The 17,304-nt window shown below is 37.4% G+C and overlaps 1 protein-coding gene across 1 annotated transcript in view; it reads right to left on the reverse strand.

Moving 5' to 3' along the window:
- CPS1 (carbamoyl-phosphate synthase 1) overlaps positions 1-17,304 on the reverse strand; it is a 158,637-nt gene that overhangs the window by 36,953 nt on the left and 104,380 nt on the right. Inside the window, exons 24-28 of the mRNA XM_015831044.2 lie at positions 16,794-16,857; positions 15,663-15,844; positions 14,332-14,526; positions 13,720-13,787; positions 8,108-8,183 (exon numbers count right to left, since the gene is read on the reverse strand). Of these exons, the coding sequence (XP_015686530.2) occupies positions 8,108-8,183; positions 13,720-13,787; positions 14,332-14,526; positions 15,663-15,844; positions 16,794-16,857 (585 nt within the window). The remainder of the gene's footprint in view (positions 1-8,107; positions 8,184-13,719; positions 13,788-14,331; positions 14,527-15,662; positions 15,845-16,793; positions 16,858-17,304) is intronic.

Raw genomic sequence — 17,304 nt, forward strand, 5'->3', positions numbered from 1 at the left:
CTGGGATTGTCGCTGGGAGAAGGGGGTGACGGGGGTGTGGCTAATGGGGGATCCCTTAAAACCTTGAATGGGAGAGCTTGGACCCAAGTCCTGTCTAGAACGCCTGCATCCAGCTTTCTCTTAATAAAGATGCCTGTTGGAAGAAATATTCCAGGAGTTCTGTCTTCTTAAGATGCAAAGTGGGGTGGGTCCTTACACAATATTTTGTAAAGTCTGTGATCCGCAGAAGCAGGAAAAGTGCTGAATGTCAATGCTGGAGTGTTAAACCAGAATTAGGGGGGGGGTCTGTACACACAATTCAGGGAATTCTATCAAATTGCTATGGTTAGTGGCAATGATAAATATCTTGGACTGTGTGAATTATCAGACTAATCTGGTATAGCACTACTATACATTATGACAGGGAAAGATGCCCAGTATCTAATGGCCCTTGCAAGGCTTTAAGGAAAAGGTTATTGTCACTGAACACTACACCCAGCAGTTTACTGTGGAAAGATGAAAGGCAAATAAGCAAAGGTGACAGCTTTTCGATGCATTACAAACAATGTAAAGTAAATGCAATGTTCCCTGCTGAAACTGAAAACAATAAAAGTAATTCCAACGAGCAAGAGCAAGCAATATGATCTGTAAAGAAGCTCATACTGGAAAAAAAACAGCTTACTGACAAAACATTTCTCAAGGCTAGATGGTTGTATAAAATCTTTGTTCAGTCTACCTTTGTTTAGCTCAGCTGTAAAGAACTTCTATCTAGAGTTGAAAATGGAACATTTGTCAAGTCTCTCTACGATCATTTTATAAAGCCTGGGAAGAAAAAGCAAAGCAGAAAAGTGTCTACCTTTCCATTCTTTGCAACCACATCCATTTCCACTTCTCGCGCTCCTTCAATGAATTTTGTTAGGACAACAGGGTGCTCCTGTTATAAAGAGAGAATATATTCGGTATTCAAGTTAGTAAGTACTTTTAGAAATATTTAATTGAAGTGGAGAAGTAAAGTTAAAAGAAAAAAGTGTAAGAAAATGGCTCTCACAAAGCTTTTATGGCTCTAGAGAGTTTAAAATGGAAATAAAAATACTGTAACAACACTGAAATCAATTATACACATCTCACTAATTTTAAAGGAATGCAGACCTTAGCGTACACTTGGCTGTCAAAGTCTGCACTAAATTTCTTCCTGTGTGGAAAGTCAATCATTCCCTATCCTCACCCTGCCATCATGGGTGAAATTGGCAATTGTAGGCTTCAATTTTATATTCCTGCAGAGACTTCTTTTCCAACCATCACACTGTTCTTGATCCATGACACGTTGGGAAGAAGGAAGAAAAACATAAATTCCAGCCTGCCTCCCATAATTCCTATATACAATCTGCTGTAGAGTTGATAGGAAATGATATAGTCATTTTTACAGTATCTCCCAGGTGTCTCAAAAAAATTTAATTTTTAAATAAGTATGTAAGTAAGCAGTCCTTTCTGCAGAATATAGTTTGCAGACAAAAAGGATATGCCCAATGTCTTCAGCAATTGGTGTTCCACAAATACACTGTCTTTCTTCAAATGGAACTCTATGAAACCTCCCCTCTGTTACCAGGGAGTCTAGTTTTTGGAAACAAGCTCTTCTAAGAAGTTGAGGCATATTGGTTGTTAAATACTTCTCTAACTGGAAGGCTGATTTGTGTTGAGCCAGCCACTTCAAGGACTTAACATGTTTAAGTAGTGCAAAATCATATTGGGCACTCACATCAATGACACTTTGTTTAAAAGATTTTTTGGCCTTCAGATCTGATGGGGCTTGGAATTGGATAGAGAATCCACACTGTGAGGTGGCATTTGAAAGTAAATTGGCCCAAGCACAGTTTGGGTGTCTATCTGGGTCGATAGATAAGATCTTCAGCTATTAGTTGAATAGTTTAATTATTAGATGGCTTTGTATAGCAAGTGTACCCAGCTCTGCTCTTACTGCTGGAGTCGGTTTAGATTTATCTATCCCCAAGAATCATTTTTTTTAAAAAAAAAGTAGACTATATCTAAACCAGTAAGGGGGCATTTATATATCCCAACAGCTTTACGTCATATGTGATCAAATTCACTTGACAGTGAGTGGCATATAAATTTAATAAATAAATAAAAATGTTGCTGTTATATACATTTATGATTGGAGTTAGACAGAGTGGGTAGCTGTGGTTAGTGAACTGCCTTAATGGTATAATGTATATACCTTACAGAATTCTTAAATGTGGGAGCCAAAAATCTGTCTCTACAAAACTATTCCCAAGTATAGATAGGACTAAATCTGATCTATATGTTCCTTATGCAGGCTCTACTTATACTTATACTCCACCCCTTCCTGAAAAAAAAACCCTAGCTTGGTCCTAGACATATTGATATTCAAGTAGTTGAATGCACAGTATGAACTAAACCTGTGCAGCAGTCTTCTTATCTCTACCAGGGTATATGGCATCTGTTGTGGCTCCATCTTGTGAGCCCCTCTTATCGGAGGAAGAAGGCTCCGAACATGAAGGAGAGGAGATGGCCAGGCCTCCCTCTCCAGGACCCTCCTCTTTGGCAATGCCTCAGGTGTCTCCCGACGGAGAAGAGATTGACCAGGAGCCAGGTGGTTCTGAGATTGGCCAGGAGCCAGGTGTTTCTGAGATGGGCCAGGAGCCAGGTGTGTCGGACAATGAGGAAGAGAAGTTGTGGCTGGATCCACGCCAGCATAGGAGCGACAAGCGTGCGCAGCAGAAAAAGAGACGTGCCAGAGATTAAGCTGAGTCACTGGACCACACCCCACAGGCTATAAAAGGGTGGTGGTGGCCATTTGGACCTCTGTGACGGACAATTCGACTTAGAGACCGTTTCATCAAACGACACCGAAATTACTGTGTGTATTGTTTTTGTTTCTGTGTGCTTGGAGTAAAAGGTCTTGGCAGGCAGCTACGGAGCGGCTGCCAAGTTTCTTATCTGTGAAGTGGTGTCTGGAGAAGTCTTTAACCCTCGGCTGGCTGTTTGGGTGTGTGGGTCGGAACGGGGACAGAACAGCATCAATACCATGTCATCTGTATACAGCAGAATAATTGCATGTTTATTTTTAACTTTAGGCATATGCATATCATGGGACATGGTTAATATACAGGTTAAATAAAATGAAGCCAGTAAACATTCTTGTCTGAAGCCTTTAATGCAACTACCTTTCTCTGTTGGGTACAATGTGTTCCTCTGCATCCCCTTAGGCATGAGTTTGGTTCCTTGATTAAAGAGAGGAGTCTGAGATCCATGCTCAGGTCTATAAGTTTCCCTGTTCACTGAATCAAATGTTGTAATGAGGTCTATGAAAGCTGTAAACAATTGGCTCCCTTAAGCCGTGTATTTTTCTCTTAGATGACATAAAACAGTTATCAATAGTGGAGCTCCCAGACCTAAATCCAGTTTGCTCTTCAGGTAACAAGCCTTTTTCAATTTCCCAGTCCTCAAATTGTATCTTTTATGCAAACGATATTTGACATACAATTTTGTTATGATATCAATTAGACTAATCAGTCTATAATTTGAGGGATTACCCTTGTCGCCCTTTTTATCAATGGTGACCACAATAGAGAGCTCCCAAGCAGCTGGAATTTGGCAGTAATTATGAGTAAATAAGCCTGCAAGTAAGGGAGCCCACCAGTCAATGTGACATTTGAATAATTCAGGGTGTAGATCTTCCCAGGAGTCTGAATCTGAATGAGTCCTCTAGTCTCCTGTTCAGGCACCAGAGACCAGGGTGGGGTGGGATTACAGGCCTCTTGTAGATCATTTTGTGGCTCCTGTAATCCATTACAATTTGGGGCAGTGAATAATTGGCTATAACATTCATCCCACATGGAGGCAGGTACTGGGATGTCCAAGAAAAGCCTTGCTTGCAAGATTCTTTCCACCTGTCAGGCTGAGAGTTAACAGGTCTTGTTTAAAGAGTGTAAACTAATGTGTTAACAATTTGCAATCTTCTAGACTTCCTATTGTCCATTGTACAGAAGCAAAACTATTGTAAAATCTACTGAATTTTGGAATTTATTTTTGGAAACTGTCCTTCTAAAATCAGAAAGAATATACAGAAGAACATGAGGTAGAACACAAATAAAAGAGAGGATTGTGTTAGGGTTAGGGTTAGGGTAAAGACAAATCAGGTAAATTACTGGTTTTAATAATGTTCAGCCCACTTCACAAGTAGTGTAGACCATTCCAGCTTTAATTGCTCCTTCTTCTTGTACATGTTTTCTCTCTCTCTCTCTCTCTCTCTCTCTCTCTCTCTCTCTCTCTCTCTCTCTCTCTCTCTCTCCCTCTCCCTCTCCCTCTCCCTCTCCCTCTCCCTCTCTCTCCATTACAGTTCAAGACCAGTGCAAAAATAAGTTACAATAATCTTATATTTATGTTAGCATCAAGTAGGAGGATATCCTTTGACTATGCTTTGGTCATGTTTTGCCTGGATTTCTGCATTTTCCCCCTTATCTGTCTTGTCACATCTCTATCATCATTTGATAATCTTCCTTAAACTTTTATATCCCGTTTTTATTTGCCAAAGCCCTGATAGTCTTGTCTTTTTTTTAACTGTACATCCTTATCTATTGTCCTTATTCAAGTTTCATCGCTTTCTCGCTTCTTAAGGAGTCTGGATATTTTTCCCGGTTGACCGACATGCTTAGAACTTGTTAAGAGTGCAACATTCTTCCTTAGAATCCACAATTCCTGAACAGACCTTGGCACCATTTTTCAGCTTTCCTAGTTTTTCTACAACTTGGCCTCTCAATAAATGTATTATAAACACCCACAATTGATGTCCTGGCCAACATTAGCCAAATGTTGCAAGAAGTAAGACTCTTTACTTCTTTTGGTTCTTTCCTCTTTGTGAAAATTTAAATCCCAAGCAGTTCAGGAAAGGGATTTATTATTGTTTTGTACATTGTACATGATGTTGGTATTCTATAGGAATTATAATGCACAAAGAACTTGTCTTCAACAAGCAGGATAAGAAATCAGAGCAAAGTTAGCTCTCTGAACTGGCTGGAAAGAAATCTGGTGGAAAAGCTGAAGAAATAAAAGGCACACCATACCAAGCTACCAGAAATCTGACTGGGTATAACCCTTTCCCCACCTGTGTTTGGCAAGAATGAGCATAAGTAAGATATTGATGAGATGTGACAAGGCAAGGAAAAAGGGAAGATGAGAGAAATAATGAGGACTGGATGAGAAAAACAGCATAGGAAATAATGAGGGAAATATAGGAAAAAGGATATTTAAGTCTTTCTTCCCAGTGGCACAGTGTTAGGGACTTCAGTAGTAAACTTTTCCTTAAGTCTGTTTTAGTTCCTGATGAATATATGGACATGTCCACAATATGGAATTTACCACTGATTTGTCATTGCCTTTACTATTTATTTATTTATTTGGCTAGTCTACATCCCTGTGATTTCCTGGTGGTGTCCTGTTCAAGTGATAATCCAACTTAGCCTTTTGAAAACAGTTGTAACTGGCTAGATGCTACCACCTGCTTTGATTCAATTGAGTCGGAGAGGAGAAATTTAGATTTAAATTACTGGCTTCAAAATACAGTAAGGTGAGTCTGCAGCATCTGGCATTTTTCCTACTCATTCTGCTATATAAGAGCCTGATATTCTGTCCAAATCTTGTCCCAATATTTCTCCCATTGTGGATGCCCTACCATGGTTATACATTTTCATGGACTATCATTCAGAATTGTATAATTTCTAGTCAAATTGTTTTTCAGAACTACCTGCTAACAGCTTTCATTTGGAATAATTCCAGAATTTTCTTGTTTGCCACTTTTCTCTGTGTCTGAAATCTTGGCAGCATCAGTCAAGGGACTGTGATGGTGAGGCAGCCCTGATGGCAATCTCATGGTCCAGGAAGCCAGGCAGGCACAGAAGGAGCCCTCAATAAATCTTAACTGTATTTCTGATTCTCAACACACATTCAGTGTGTGATACTAAGCCAATCACACATAGCACCACATTTTCTAAAAAGGAGAGTGCTCCCAGCTGGAACCAGATGTCCAAAAGTGATTGGTATGTTGGGTGTTAAGCTCTTGAAAATCTAGTCTAAGTGGCTTGATAGAAGCTGCTGGCTGGCTCATTTTTGAAAGCTGAAGTCCCGACAAAAGGTCAGTCTTGGAAAGAATGTGCTGCCTATTTTTTAATCTGATCCTTACCTTCTGTACTGTCAAGAGAAAATAAAGTCCAAATATGTCCATGATGAGGGGAATGTTTTTATCTTCTGCCCAGCATATATGTATGTATGTATGTATGTATGTACGTACGTATGTATGTAAACCATTTTTTTGGTCCTATATCCCATCAAGATTATTCTGGACAATGTACAAATGAAAAACCAAAAAACTCAATAACATAGTTCATAATATCAGTATTCCAAAAGTAGTACTATTCCAAAAGAGTCCTGCTCTAAAGTAGAGTTTCTTAAACATTTACTTTCAGGACACCTTTCCACTTTTAAAAATTTTGGAGGACCCCAAAAGAGCTTTTGTTTGTTTGAGTAGTATTTATCAATATTTACCACATGAAAAATTAAATTGATGCATTCGCTTCTCATGACTATTTGATTGGATTTTAATATTGTATTATTTTTCATCATAGGCTGGCAAATAATTTTGATTTTTGATGAAAGAATCTGGGGATCGCCAGGGGTCTTAGGACTACACTTTAGGAAACAGGATCCCTCTAAAAGATCCCTGGGGTCAAAAAACCATTCATATTCCAATTACTAAGACAATGCAATCAGATAAGGAGGGGTCCTTAATCTCCCCACCCAAATGCTTGTGGGAATATCTGGATCTTTAACACCATGCAAAAGGCCCATAGGAACCGTCCAAGCAAAAGTGGTCCACAAGACAGGTGACAGAGAAGTGGTTTATTTTAAAATGTAACATCATCTGCTTTAAGATATATTTAAAATAGGGCAAAACATTCCTCAATGTCAGGGTTAAAAGGCAGATTTTGTTTGTTTACTGCGAATGTTTCCAACTCTATGGGGCCTCTGCTCCCGATGCCCACTGATTGCATTTGCCAAATCTGGTAGAAATGGGGCTCCTTTCTTCCCTGGTGCCAGCTGACAAGTATCAAGTCATCCAATCATGTTTAGCCTTCAGCAAGCCTCTCCCCAGTTCTTTCCTTAAAGAGATTTAAAACAGCCATAACTTTCCAAATCAATGCCAGCCTATAAAATTGACTGCCTGGATGAATATAGATTGGTCTGTTCAGTTGAATTAGAACTTTCTGCCAACCCTGAAGCAAAATACCTTTGCACTGCAGTACTCTTCTGTTTCTAAATGAAAACACTGCCTCCCTGTCCTACAGCTGGCTCCCATTTGTTCCATTGCGTAAAGAATTAACTGTAGATCCTGAACAGGATGGAGGGGAGTGGGAGATGATGTTTACATTTCACAGTTCTTTCCAGCTATTCCCCACCACAGAATTTCCCAGAGGGTGTAGTATACACTGTTATATAATCCAGCCTGATTTGGCTTTCTCTGCTCAGATCAAAAGCAGGATGTCCAGGTAATTAGAGATTGGTTACGCTGGTAAGCATTCTTAGACATCTTTAATCGTGTTAAGGGATTACCTACTGATCCTACAGCTCTATCATACATTAAACATCAAGGTCAGTGACAATTACAGAAGCAACTCAGCAGAAACACAGCATTGTTGAATGTTGTTTAAAAGAAATAGAAGCTAAGTTATTCCTGAATTTCTAAATTCTTCTCTGAGGCACAGCTATGGAACAGGAATATGACTCTGGACTGAGATATGATGATCTCTCCAGAATTTGCCACCAACATGTTAGTAAGAATATAAACAAAATTTTAGAAATCAAGTCTCTTTCCTGTGAATTATCTAGATACAACTGCAGTACAATACTCGTTATAAATATAGATAGAACAAAACGGATCAATTAGAAATGGATAATTAAGTTAAATGTGTTCAAATTACCTCACATCCTGAAACAATCAGTATTCAAATGTACAAAAAAAATGAGGATAGTTTAATTGAAAATGTTAACGGTTTACTTGTAGCAGTGAGAAGGGAAGAAAAACTTTGTGTAATACCTGTGAAACTCTGGTTGCCTCTGCCAAGAACTTCTTCATTTCTTTCTCTGTATGTACTACATTCATTGCTGAACCGCTAATGAGAAAGATAAAAGAAAACAGTTTTAGATTCAAAAACTTCTTGTATCTAAGGATCTGAAAAGCTGAAAGAATTGTTCTCCAAAAGAAAGCAGTATTATTCCTTATTTACCACTAACATGAGAATGGGCCTAAGAACACGCCAAAGGAGTAAAAAAAAAAAAGGGGGGGGGTCTAGATTAATAATCAGGAGCTGTGAACCATTCTGCTGTATAGGAGATATTCTAGAACAGGGTTTCTCAGCCGTGCTGGAGAATTCTGGGAGCTGAAATTCACATATCCTAAAGTTGCCAAGTTTGAGAAACACTTCCCTAGCAAAACGTCTTTATTCAGTCTTTTCAAACACAACTTGATGTTTGCCAGAAATGCTTCTTTGTAAAATATGGTCTAACTTAACGGCACTGAGTCTTTGTGACCGGTTTACATAAGATCTGGTCAATGCAATTTTAAAATAATTGTGCTATTAAAATTTAACACCAAAATAAATTATCATAGTTATGCCAACACATTTTTGTATTCGACATTTTGTCAGCTGGAGTGCATGATGAGATGATTCTGAAAAACCATGGAAAATAGTTAGACAGATAACTCACAAGCCAAATAAACCATTTGCATAGTTGTTTTGTCATTTTAAAAAAGAAATAGATGCTGAAATGTACAGACTTCAGAAGAAAAAAATATGTATCCCTCAAAAAGTAAGAAAAAAGTTGTCCTGGGCTCAGATGAATTTTCCCCTTTTAAAATTGTAAGACCTATGTTAATGTTTGGTGACAAAAAAAGTCAGAAGGAATCTGGTAGCATCTTTTCTAACAAACTTTATTAAAAGGCATAACCTTTTGTGCATCTGAAGCAACTGATGAAGTCAGCTGTGGCTCACAAATAATTATGTCTTTTAATAAAATTTGTTGGTGGGAAAATGTGTTCCCAGTTTCCTTCTAAATCATTGGGGGGGGGAAATACAAGGAAAAATCTCACTGGAATCAACTATGCAAACAAAAAGCACATTTAATTCTCGCTGCTGATCATTGACTTCAAGACAACAAATTCAACTGTCTGATTGATCCATGGAACACTTTTTCTGCTAAGAAAGACTGCCATTCAAAACAAATTTGGCATTGCAGATACGTTTTGTTTACCCAGCTATTACTTTGCAGCCTGTGCATAATTTTGACCCCTGTTGAAAGTAATATTTTATACAATGCTTATAAGAATATAGAAACTTGTTATTTAAATCCAGTTGGAGTCCAACTGGAAATAATAGTTTCAATTCCAGTTAAAATTAGGTTAAAGGTACATGTCAAATGAGAGCCAGTTTGGTGTAGTGGTTAAGGCATCAAAGCTAGAAACCAGGAGACAGTGTATTCTAGTCCCGCCTTAGGTACAAAGCCACCTTGAGCCAATCACTTTCTTTCAGCCTTAGGAAGTAGACAATGGCAAGCCACTTCTGAAGAACCTTGCTAAGAAAACTGCAAGGACTTGTCCAGATAGTTTCCGAGAATTGAACACAATTGAACAGGAGGGGGGGGGAAGGTTTTAAATATCTTTGTGAAGATAAGAATTTATTTTCAAAACAATTTTAAATAATCTATAGATTAAACTTTTCCATTTTAGGAATAATTGGACTGCTTTAAAAATCCAGTTTAAAAATGGGGTTGATTGATTTTTTTAATGTTAATTCATAGTTAATTGAATGCACATATCCTTATAGTGTCTAGCTACCCTATAATATAAATGCCTTTTTCTGCTTAAATATTCTTTCTGCTTCATTCAGTGTCCGGGTTGCCTCCATCAGACTGATAGTTCCCTTTTCTTATTGGAAAGCTTCAACTCAGTTTCCATTTGCACTTGCAAAATGTGCTCAGTAAATTCTATTTCTCTTCCAATCCTCTCATCTATGAATAAGCTCTTCGCTGCATTAAGCTTTCGAGAGGGATATTTAGAATATTCCTGCACATTGATTCAACTCATTGCCACTGCCTCTCTTTGTTTTTGTCAGCTATGTCTTGGAAATAAAGCAGCTACCACAGCATGTATTGGACAGAAAATAGTAATGGGGGTGGGGGGCATTTTCACATAGAAGCGCCTAACTCAAAATATTGTCAACATGATGTAAATATACTTGTCTCTAAGAGGCAGTAAGAAATGAAAGTGGAAAGATGAGGGTTGAGAGTATGAACATTCTTAGGGCTTATTTCAAAGATATCATCATTCACAGGGTTTTTTTTTTCCTTCCCTCTTCACTTTTTTATGAGTTAATAACATGCTATGATAAATTACCAGAATGCTGAAGACTGCTGACATTTAAAGGTAATTCTTCAGGATTCAAGTTCTTCCAAGTGTCAGGAAGTCTGTTTTGACATTTATCTGCCTAGTTTTGAATGTGGCTAATCACTCAACAGTCTTTTGTGGTCCTATCCATGCATATTCACTGTCAGATGGGAAATAGGAAGAGCAAGGCCAGTCAAATTGGTGACTCATGCTGGGGACAAACATTCAGCATATAATCTTCAGATTCTGAACTTTGAAAGAGTTCCTTTCTACTATTCTTTAGAGTAGCTTCCATTTTTAGGCTTCCGTGAGATCTTAAAAAAAAAAAGAGATGCTACAGTGTGAACAGCTCCATTAAGACTGGTTAGATGACTCCTTATTGCAGCAGCATCTTTTTTTTTCAGACTTAGATTTTTATTTGGGAAACATCCTAGACTAGAAAATTATGGAAACCAAGATTGTTTTTTTAAAAAAATAAAATAAAATTGGAATGATATTTTACATTATTGAAAGTCATCTAGACGCATTTATATTAACCAGAATATGCCAGATCTCTGTGATATATTTTTCTGATTTATTTAGAGTTTTAAACCTTATGGATGGTTATCAGTTTCATTATTTATTTATTTTTACCCTTATTGCAGGTTCTGTTTGGGGCATCTGAAAATGGGAACTTCATGTCAATCTCTAAAGATTGTCCGCATGGGTCGGGGCCCAACACAAACTGTGATTTGAGTCTTCTGTGGATTAGCATGGGAAAAACACAAACTGCCAAGTATTTTTGTAAGAACAAAATGGGATTAAATGTACAGAAAGCATAAACCCTTTTGACAAGGGAGAAAGAGCAGTAAAAAAAGTCACAATGGAGGCCCCAACAATATGATCCAAGCCTCTCCCCTTACATCGCTTGCAATGCACATTAAGAATGGCAAAGTGCTGCTCATATGGTTGTGGCTGCCTTCTTGAACTTTTTGACCCCCTACTGCCCCCCCCCAGCCTCCTGAAAAGATAAAGAGTGCCCAGTTTGAAAAAAACAGGTACAGAAGTTTTGGAATCTTGTTTAAATTCTGGTTTCCTCATGGTTAAATATTGTCTATAAATGTGTTGCATTTAAAACTACACAGCATCTGCCTCTCCTCTGGAAATAACCCTGCTAATTTCAGATCACAAGGATGAAACTTATGCAAAAAAAAAAAAAAGTCTTACAAATTGGATGACAAAGAGGATTGGTTAGACAGCAATGTCAGTGAAATCTGCAATCTCCGTTAAGGCATCCTTTTTCTTTTTCTTTTCTTTTTTTTCTTTTCACAACTTACAAAAAAGATGTATTATTGTAAGACATCTGCCATTTTTGCTTTGGGTATTGTTCCTAAAACAGCATCACAGATGATCCCTTGCAGGAAATAGTTTGATTTGGAAACCATGTATAAAATCTACTCGTGATTTCCATGGCCGTTTCAAATGGCACTGCAAATTGTCATTTAGTGTGCTTCTTTATATCATATCACTGTAGGCAAATATTGTCTCCAAAACAGTAATTGGGAAGCCCTTGAAGATTCCTTCTATACAATTAGAAAGTAGATTTGTTAGTCATTTGAATCCACTCTTTTTTTATTACCCTCCATATCCTGCTTTTGGGGAAAATATGCAAGAACTATTGCAATTTTTCAAAGTCTGCATTCTGCATTTCTACAGCCAACCAAAGTGCCCCAAAATTGACAGGGTTCCTTCCTTAATCTGGACTGCTTATAGAAGTTCTGGTTCAGTTTGGAACAACTACAAACTTGGTTCAAAGCAGGCCACTTGAACTTGATGTGGGATCAAGCTGCATTATATCAAACAGGATAATATATTGTAAATAAATCCCTGCTTTTGGGGGTGGGTAATATGTAGGACCTTCATGATATGCAACTTAATTAACATTTATTATTTAATGTGCTGTGTTTCCAGATATTAGTGGCTAGAACTAATGTTTATATGAGTTAGAAAAGGATAGATATTGTTCCAATATGTCCTTATTATGCAATGGACATAGTCATGGATATTTGAGAGATTAAATAAGCTGCTGAACAGACAAACAAAATAAGCCCATCTGTAGAAGCATTGGCTACAGAGAATGGTCATTTTACTGCCAGTACCTTCCAGGGCCTTGAAGCTACAAAACTCAATTTTCCAGTTAAGAAATCATCCTTTCCTAGCATTGGAAAGAGAGATTTTGTGGACTATTTATAGGAACCAATTTGACGCTGTTGTTTTTCAGCTTGAGATTCAAGCCATAAAAGGCCTCAGAATTTCTCAGTATAAGCTCTTAAGGCCTGGTCAGTCATGCCATCAAGTACACCATAGTTTCAGTAACAATCATGAAAGGCCTTCCTTGGTGTAGACTGATTTGCTCAGAGAAATGTGAAGCAAGTAAGTAGAGAGCAAGACAGTGAATGGCTCTGAATAAGTTCTGGGCAAACTGATTAAAAAATGAAGCAAAGATGTAGAAGGAAGTAAAAAAAGGAGTGGAAATAAACATCATTAGCTCAGATGTTTATTGTATCATATGTACATGAATTTGTCTCTCCTATGTATATACAAACACACACACACACACACACACAAAGTTCATGGATAAATTCTGTTAACACATATGGTAGCTAAATGGAAAGCCCATATTTGGAATCAATGTCCTTTAGCATGCCGGATATGTCTCGGGTCAAAGAATATGTGGACATGATTGCCTTTATCTGCTGCACATTGGATTTTTAGAAGCATCTAGGTAGCCACCACCGGAAAGGGAACTAGAAGCATTATTTGATCCTCCTAAACTTCTATTGTGTTTTTGTGAGTATATGTCCGAATCTTTTAAATTAAAAATAAGAGGAAAATGCGGACACAAAAGAGAAGAACAGTTTTAGGGATAACAAGTAGACTCTAGAGTTAGCTGGGTATAATGAGGATACCAGGAAGCAGATGATCCAAAACCTGCATTGGTAAAAGTGGCAAAAAATAAGCATAGTTCACAGTTTGTGTTTGAAGAGTATACTTTATCTAACATATCTTGAAATTTTCATGACAATGTTAAATCTAAAAGGCATATTTCCAGTTTACTAAGCAAGCAGCCAACAGGATAAATATGTCAGTCTTTACATTCATTAGATATCCAGCTGCTGGATGGTAAAACTGTTAAATTTCTAAGTATGGCACTTTAGTATCACAATCTATTCAGTTTAATTGAGCAATGCAGGAATTTCAGCTTGTGCTAATAGAATATGCTTTACCTCAAAACATACGAAGGTCTCAACAAGCAAGGGTAACCAACTGAGTTTGCAAATTCCACAGCATCTTCCTAAAGAATTGGAAAATATACTTTATTTATAATACTGTTAACACTAAACACAACCTTCCCCATCCTGAAGATTTTCATATCACTGCATTTGGATATACTGTATCTGCAGAAAACTTGAGTCCTCCAACATTTTCTACTTCAATGAGGCTCAAACTTATTACTTGCAATTCTGTTAATCATTCTTTCTAACTTTTTAATCAAACTCTCTGACAAGGAGGATGACATGAGAAAAAAAAGTTGCTGAACCATCTTCCTATGCGAAAGGAGGCTTTTTGTTATTTTTTTATACTACAGCAAGGGTCTTCAAACTTGGCCCTTTTATGACTTGTGGACTTCAACTCCCAGAATTCCTCAGCCAGCATGCCTGGCTGAGGAATTCTGGAAATTGAAGTCCACAAGTCATAAAAGGGCCAAGTTTGAAGACCCCTGTACTACAGTATTGCCAAAGAATAAATGCAACCTTTTAATTAAGCAGATAAAAATTAAGTCATGGATACTGGCTTCAACTAGTGATTAAATTCAGATTCCAAATAAATCTACCCACCAAGGAACTGACTGCTTTCCAGGGTGCCTGGGCCACCTGCAACTCATCAAGAACAGCTGAGAATACAGATCTATCTTCTGCACGATCAATCTGCAGTGGATTGGTTCCCATAATTTTAACTCCATTTCTGTAAAGTGGCACAGCTAGGTTATTTGGGATCTGCCCTCCTACAGAGATGATGCAGCCATCACATGCCTAGGAGCAATCCAGAGACAGAATGTTACATGCAACATTTGCTAACAATTGCAGCATTTCATTTCCCCCAACAGTAGGTCTCTCAAAATGTTTGGAAGCAAGGGAAGAAACTCTTCCTGCTTCTGGCAGAATCCTTCACCTCCCTCCACCAAAATCCATCCAAAAGGATTGGGTACTCACTGCAGTTCCATATTTGGTTTATCTAAGCTTTGCAACCAAATGCATGGCGGTAAGGCAATATGATAAAATCTTATTTCATTTTTGAACAGATCCCATTAATAATAGTATTGATAGCTGTTTTTTTTAAGTGCATCCATCCTCATATCCACATAAACCCAGAAGCATCTCTTAATGAAACTAAGATTCATGAATCTCTAGTATATGATCCATCTCTATCTTTTCAGAAAAGCAGCTAGTCTTATTTGCAAATGGCATCCCTTACATAGTCAAGCTAAGAACTCTTCCACTGGTTTCCCTGAAAACAAGGACAAAACTGAGCAGCTATTAGGAACTGCATTGTAACCTTTTAGGATCGCCCAGGTAAGAAACAAGTATAAAGAAACTTTCAGAAACATGGTAATGTTTGTTTGTTTCAGCCAATTTGCATTTTAATAAAATACAACAATCTTCAGCAGTTCTAACAGAACAGACTATCACAAAAAGTCAACACATCTCATGAAGTTATTATAATGCCACACATATATACATGTGTGGCGTCCTTAAGTTTATATTTCGCAGTTGAAAAATTACATCCATATCAACACTATTGTCCTCAAGCATAAAATTAAGCATGTGTGTAATTGCTTTCATTGTCACAGGTTGAAATTAAGCTCAGCAAGGGCAGGACAATTTATGCCATAAATAACTGTGAAATAATTAAATTAGCTTATAAATATTGTGCAATATGTCATCTTTGAAACACAGTTATATATTTATTTGGCATTCATTATTGAACAGTTACTAGGATTAACTATGTGTTGTAAAATATGATGTCAGTATCTAAAACTAGTAACTTTAAGAAATGCCCTGCTAAAGGGGGAAATAAAACTTTGATTTGTGAAATGATTTAGCTTATTTTATGAGGTCTTGATTTTCCTTACGTTGAACATATTTGGACCATTTTTAAAATGAATTACCTCCCGTTGGTAAATGTCCAAGATTCTCTCAAGTGATAGTTCCTCAAAGTAAAGCCTGTCACATTCATCAAAATCGGTGCTCACTGTCTCTGGGTTGCAGTTTACCACAACTGTCTTTTTGGAGAGCTGACGCAAGGTGCGGATGCAAGAAACAGCACACCAGTCAAACTCCACACTACTTCCTGCCAAAAAAAGAGTTGGAGCTTTTAACAAACAACATTAGGCAGGAGGTTTAAAAAGCAACTGCTATGTCAAGGTCAGAAGAAGGAAGTTTGCAGCTGTAACATCATGCCTGCATCCACTGACAATATGTATTACCTTGATAAAAGAAGTGCCTTTGTGAATTTCTGGGTAGTTAATAAATCCACTGAATAGTAGCTTCTTAAAATTAATTTAACATATGATGGGTCAGGCTGCAAGCCATTTATATGTCTTAATAGAAAAGGTTTATCTAAAACCATAGCTAAAACATAATGAATAAATTTATTTTCTGCCCAGGCATTCACCATATTTGTGAAAAATATTTATGGGTTCTGGCCTTACATTTGATCTCCATATTTTTGGTGTAATTTCCAAGTGGGTTTCATATATAGATATATGTACTGTGCACTCAGTTCAGGAAATCAGATATATATTCAGCAGAAGCTGTCCTTCCAAGTATGCGGTAAACGTATCAATGAAATATGAAAGTAGTTTTAGTCATTTCAAATCCCAACTAAATGGTAATGCTAGTTAACATTATTTGAAGTAAATGTTAATGCAATACATATAAATATCAAGTCTGTTAAAGTATAAAGACAGATAAATCAAGAAGGGGGAGGATTGCTATGAAAAGTGAGGAGTAGAGAAGATCCCCTGGCCATTTACTATCAACACATCTTCATAATCCTTAAGATTTATTTCTATACAAGCTTTTTCTGGATGGAAAACTTATTAGAAGTTCTCCATCTGGAAAACAGTTCTTTAATTCTAAAACCTACAAAATGAAATGCTTGAGGATACTGAAATAGCAATTATTTGGCATATCATATTCAAGTACTACAGGAAAAGATATTACACAAGACAGTACCAACTAAAGAAGGTTCTTTAGTTGGAAAAAAAAAGTGAAGAAGCTATAGAAGCAAGATTTACCTATATGATATGGTCCACAGCCCAGCACCATCATTCCATGGTCGTCAAATTTTACATCATGTTCCTAAAATATAACACAGTAAACGAAGTCACCAGAATTATTGTCAGCAGTATCCTTTGGGCTAATGGGAATAAAACATTTCTGGCTCACAGTTCTTAGTCTAAAAATAAAATTGTAAGGGCTTAATTTGATTTTATTTGCTTTACTTTATTTTATTGTTTTTAATATAGGGTCCTTTTAAAGTTGGTATAATCGTGTAAGACACAGTCTAGGGCTTGCTGAAAAATAGTGGCATGAATAATGACCTAGTAAAGGAGTGTTATCATCTTGTAGTATAGTACTGTAGTATTACTATTGACTTGTGGAATACTGGAATCACAAGGAATGCTTGTAGAGGGCACAGCCCAGTGGTGGGATTCAAATATGTGAACAATTGGTTCTCTGTGTGGATGCCGCTTCCAGAAGTCCATTCTGGGCCTGGGCAACAAAAAATTAGCTACCGGTTCTGCC

This window comes from Protobothrops mucrosquamatus, unplaced genomic scaffold, assembly GCF_001527695.2.
Source record: "Protobothrops mucrosquamatus isolate PMUCROS unplaced genomic scaffold, P.Mucros_1.0 scaffold_253, whole genome shotgun sequence".
NCBI lineage: Eukaryota > Metazoa > Chordata > Lepidosauria > Squamata > Viperidae > Protobothrops > Protobothrops mucrosquamatus.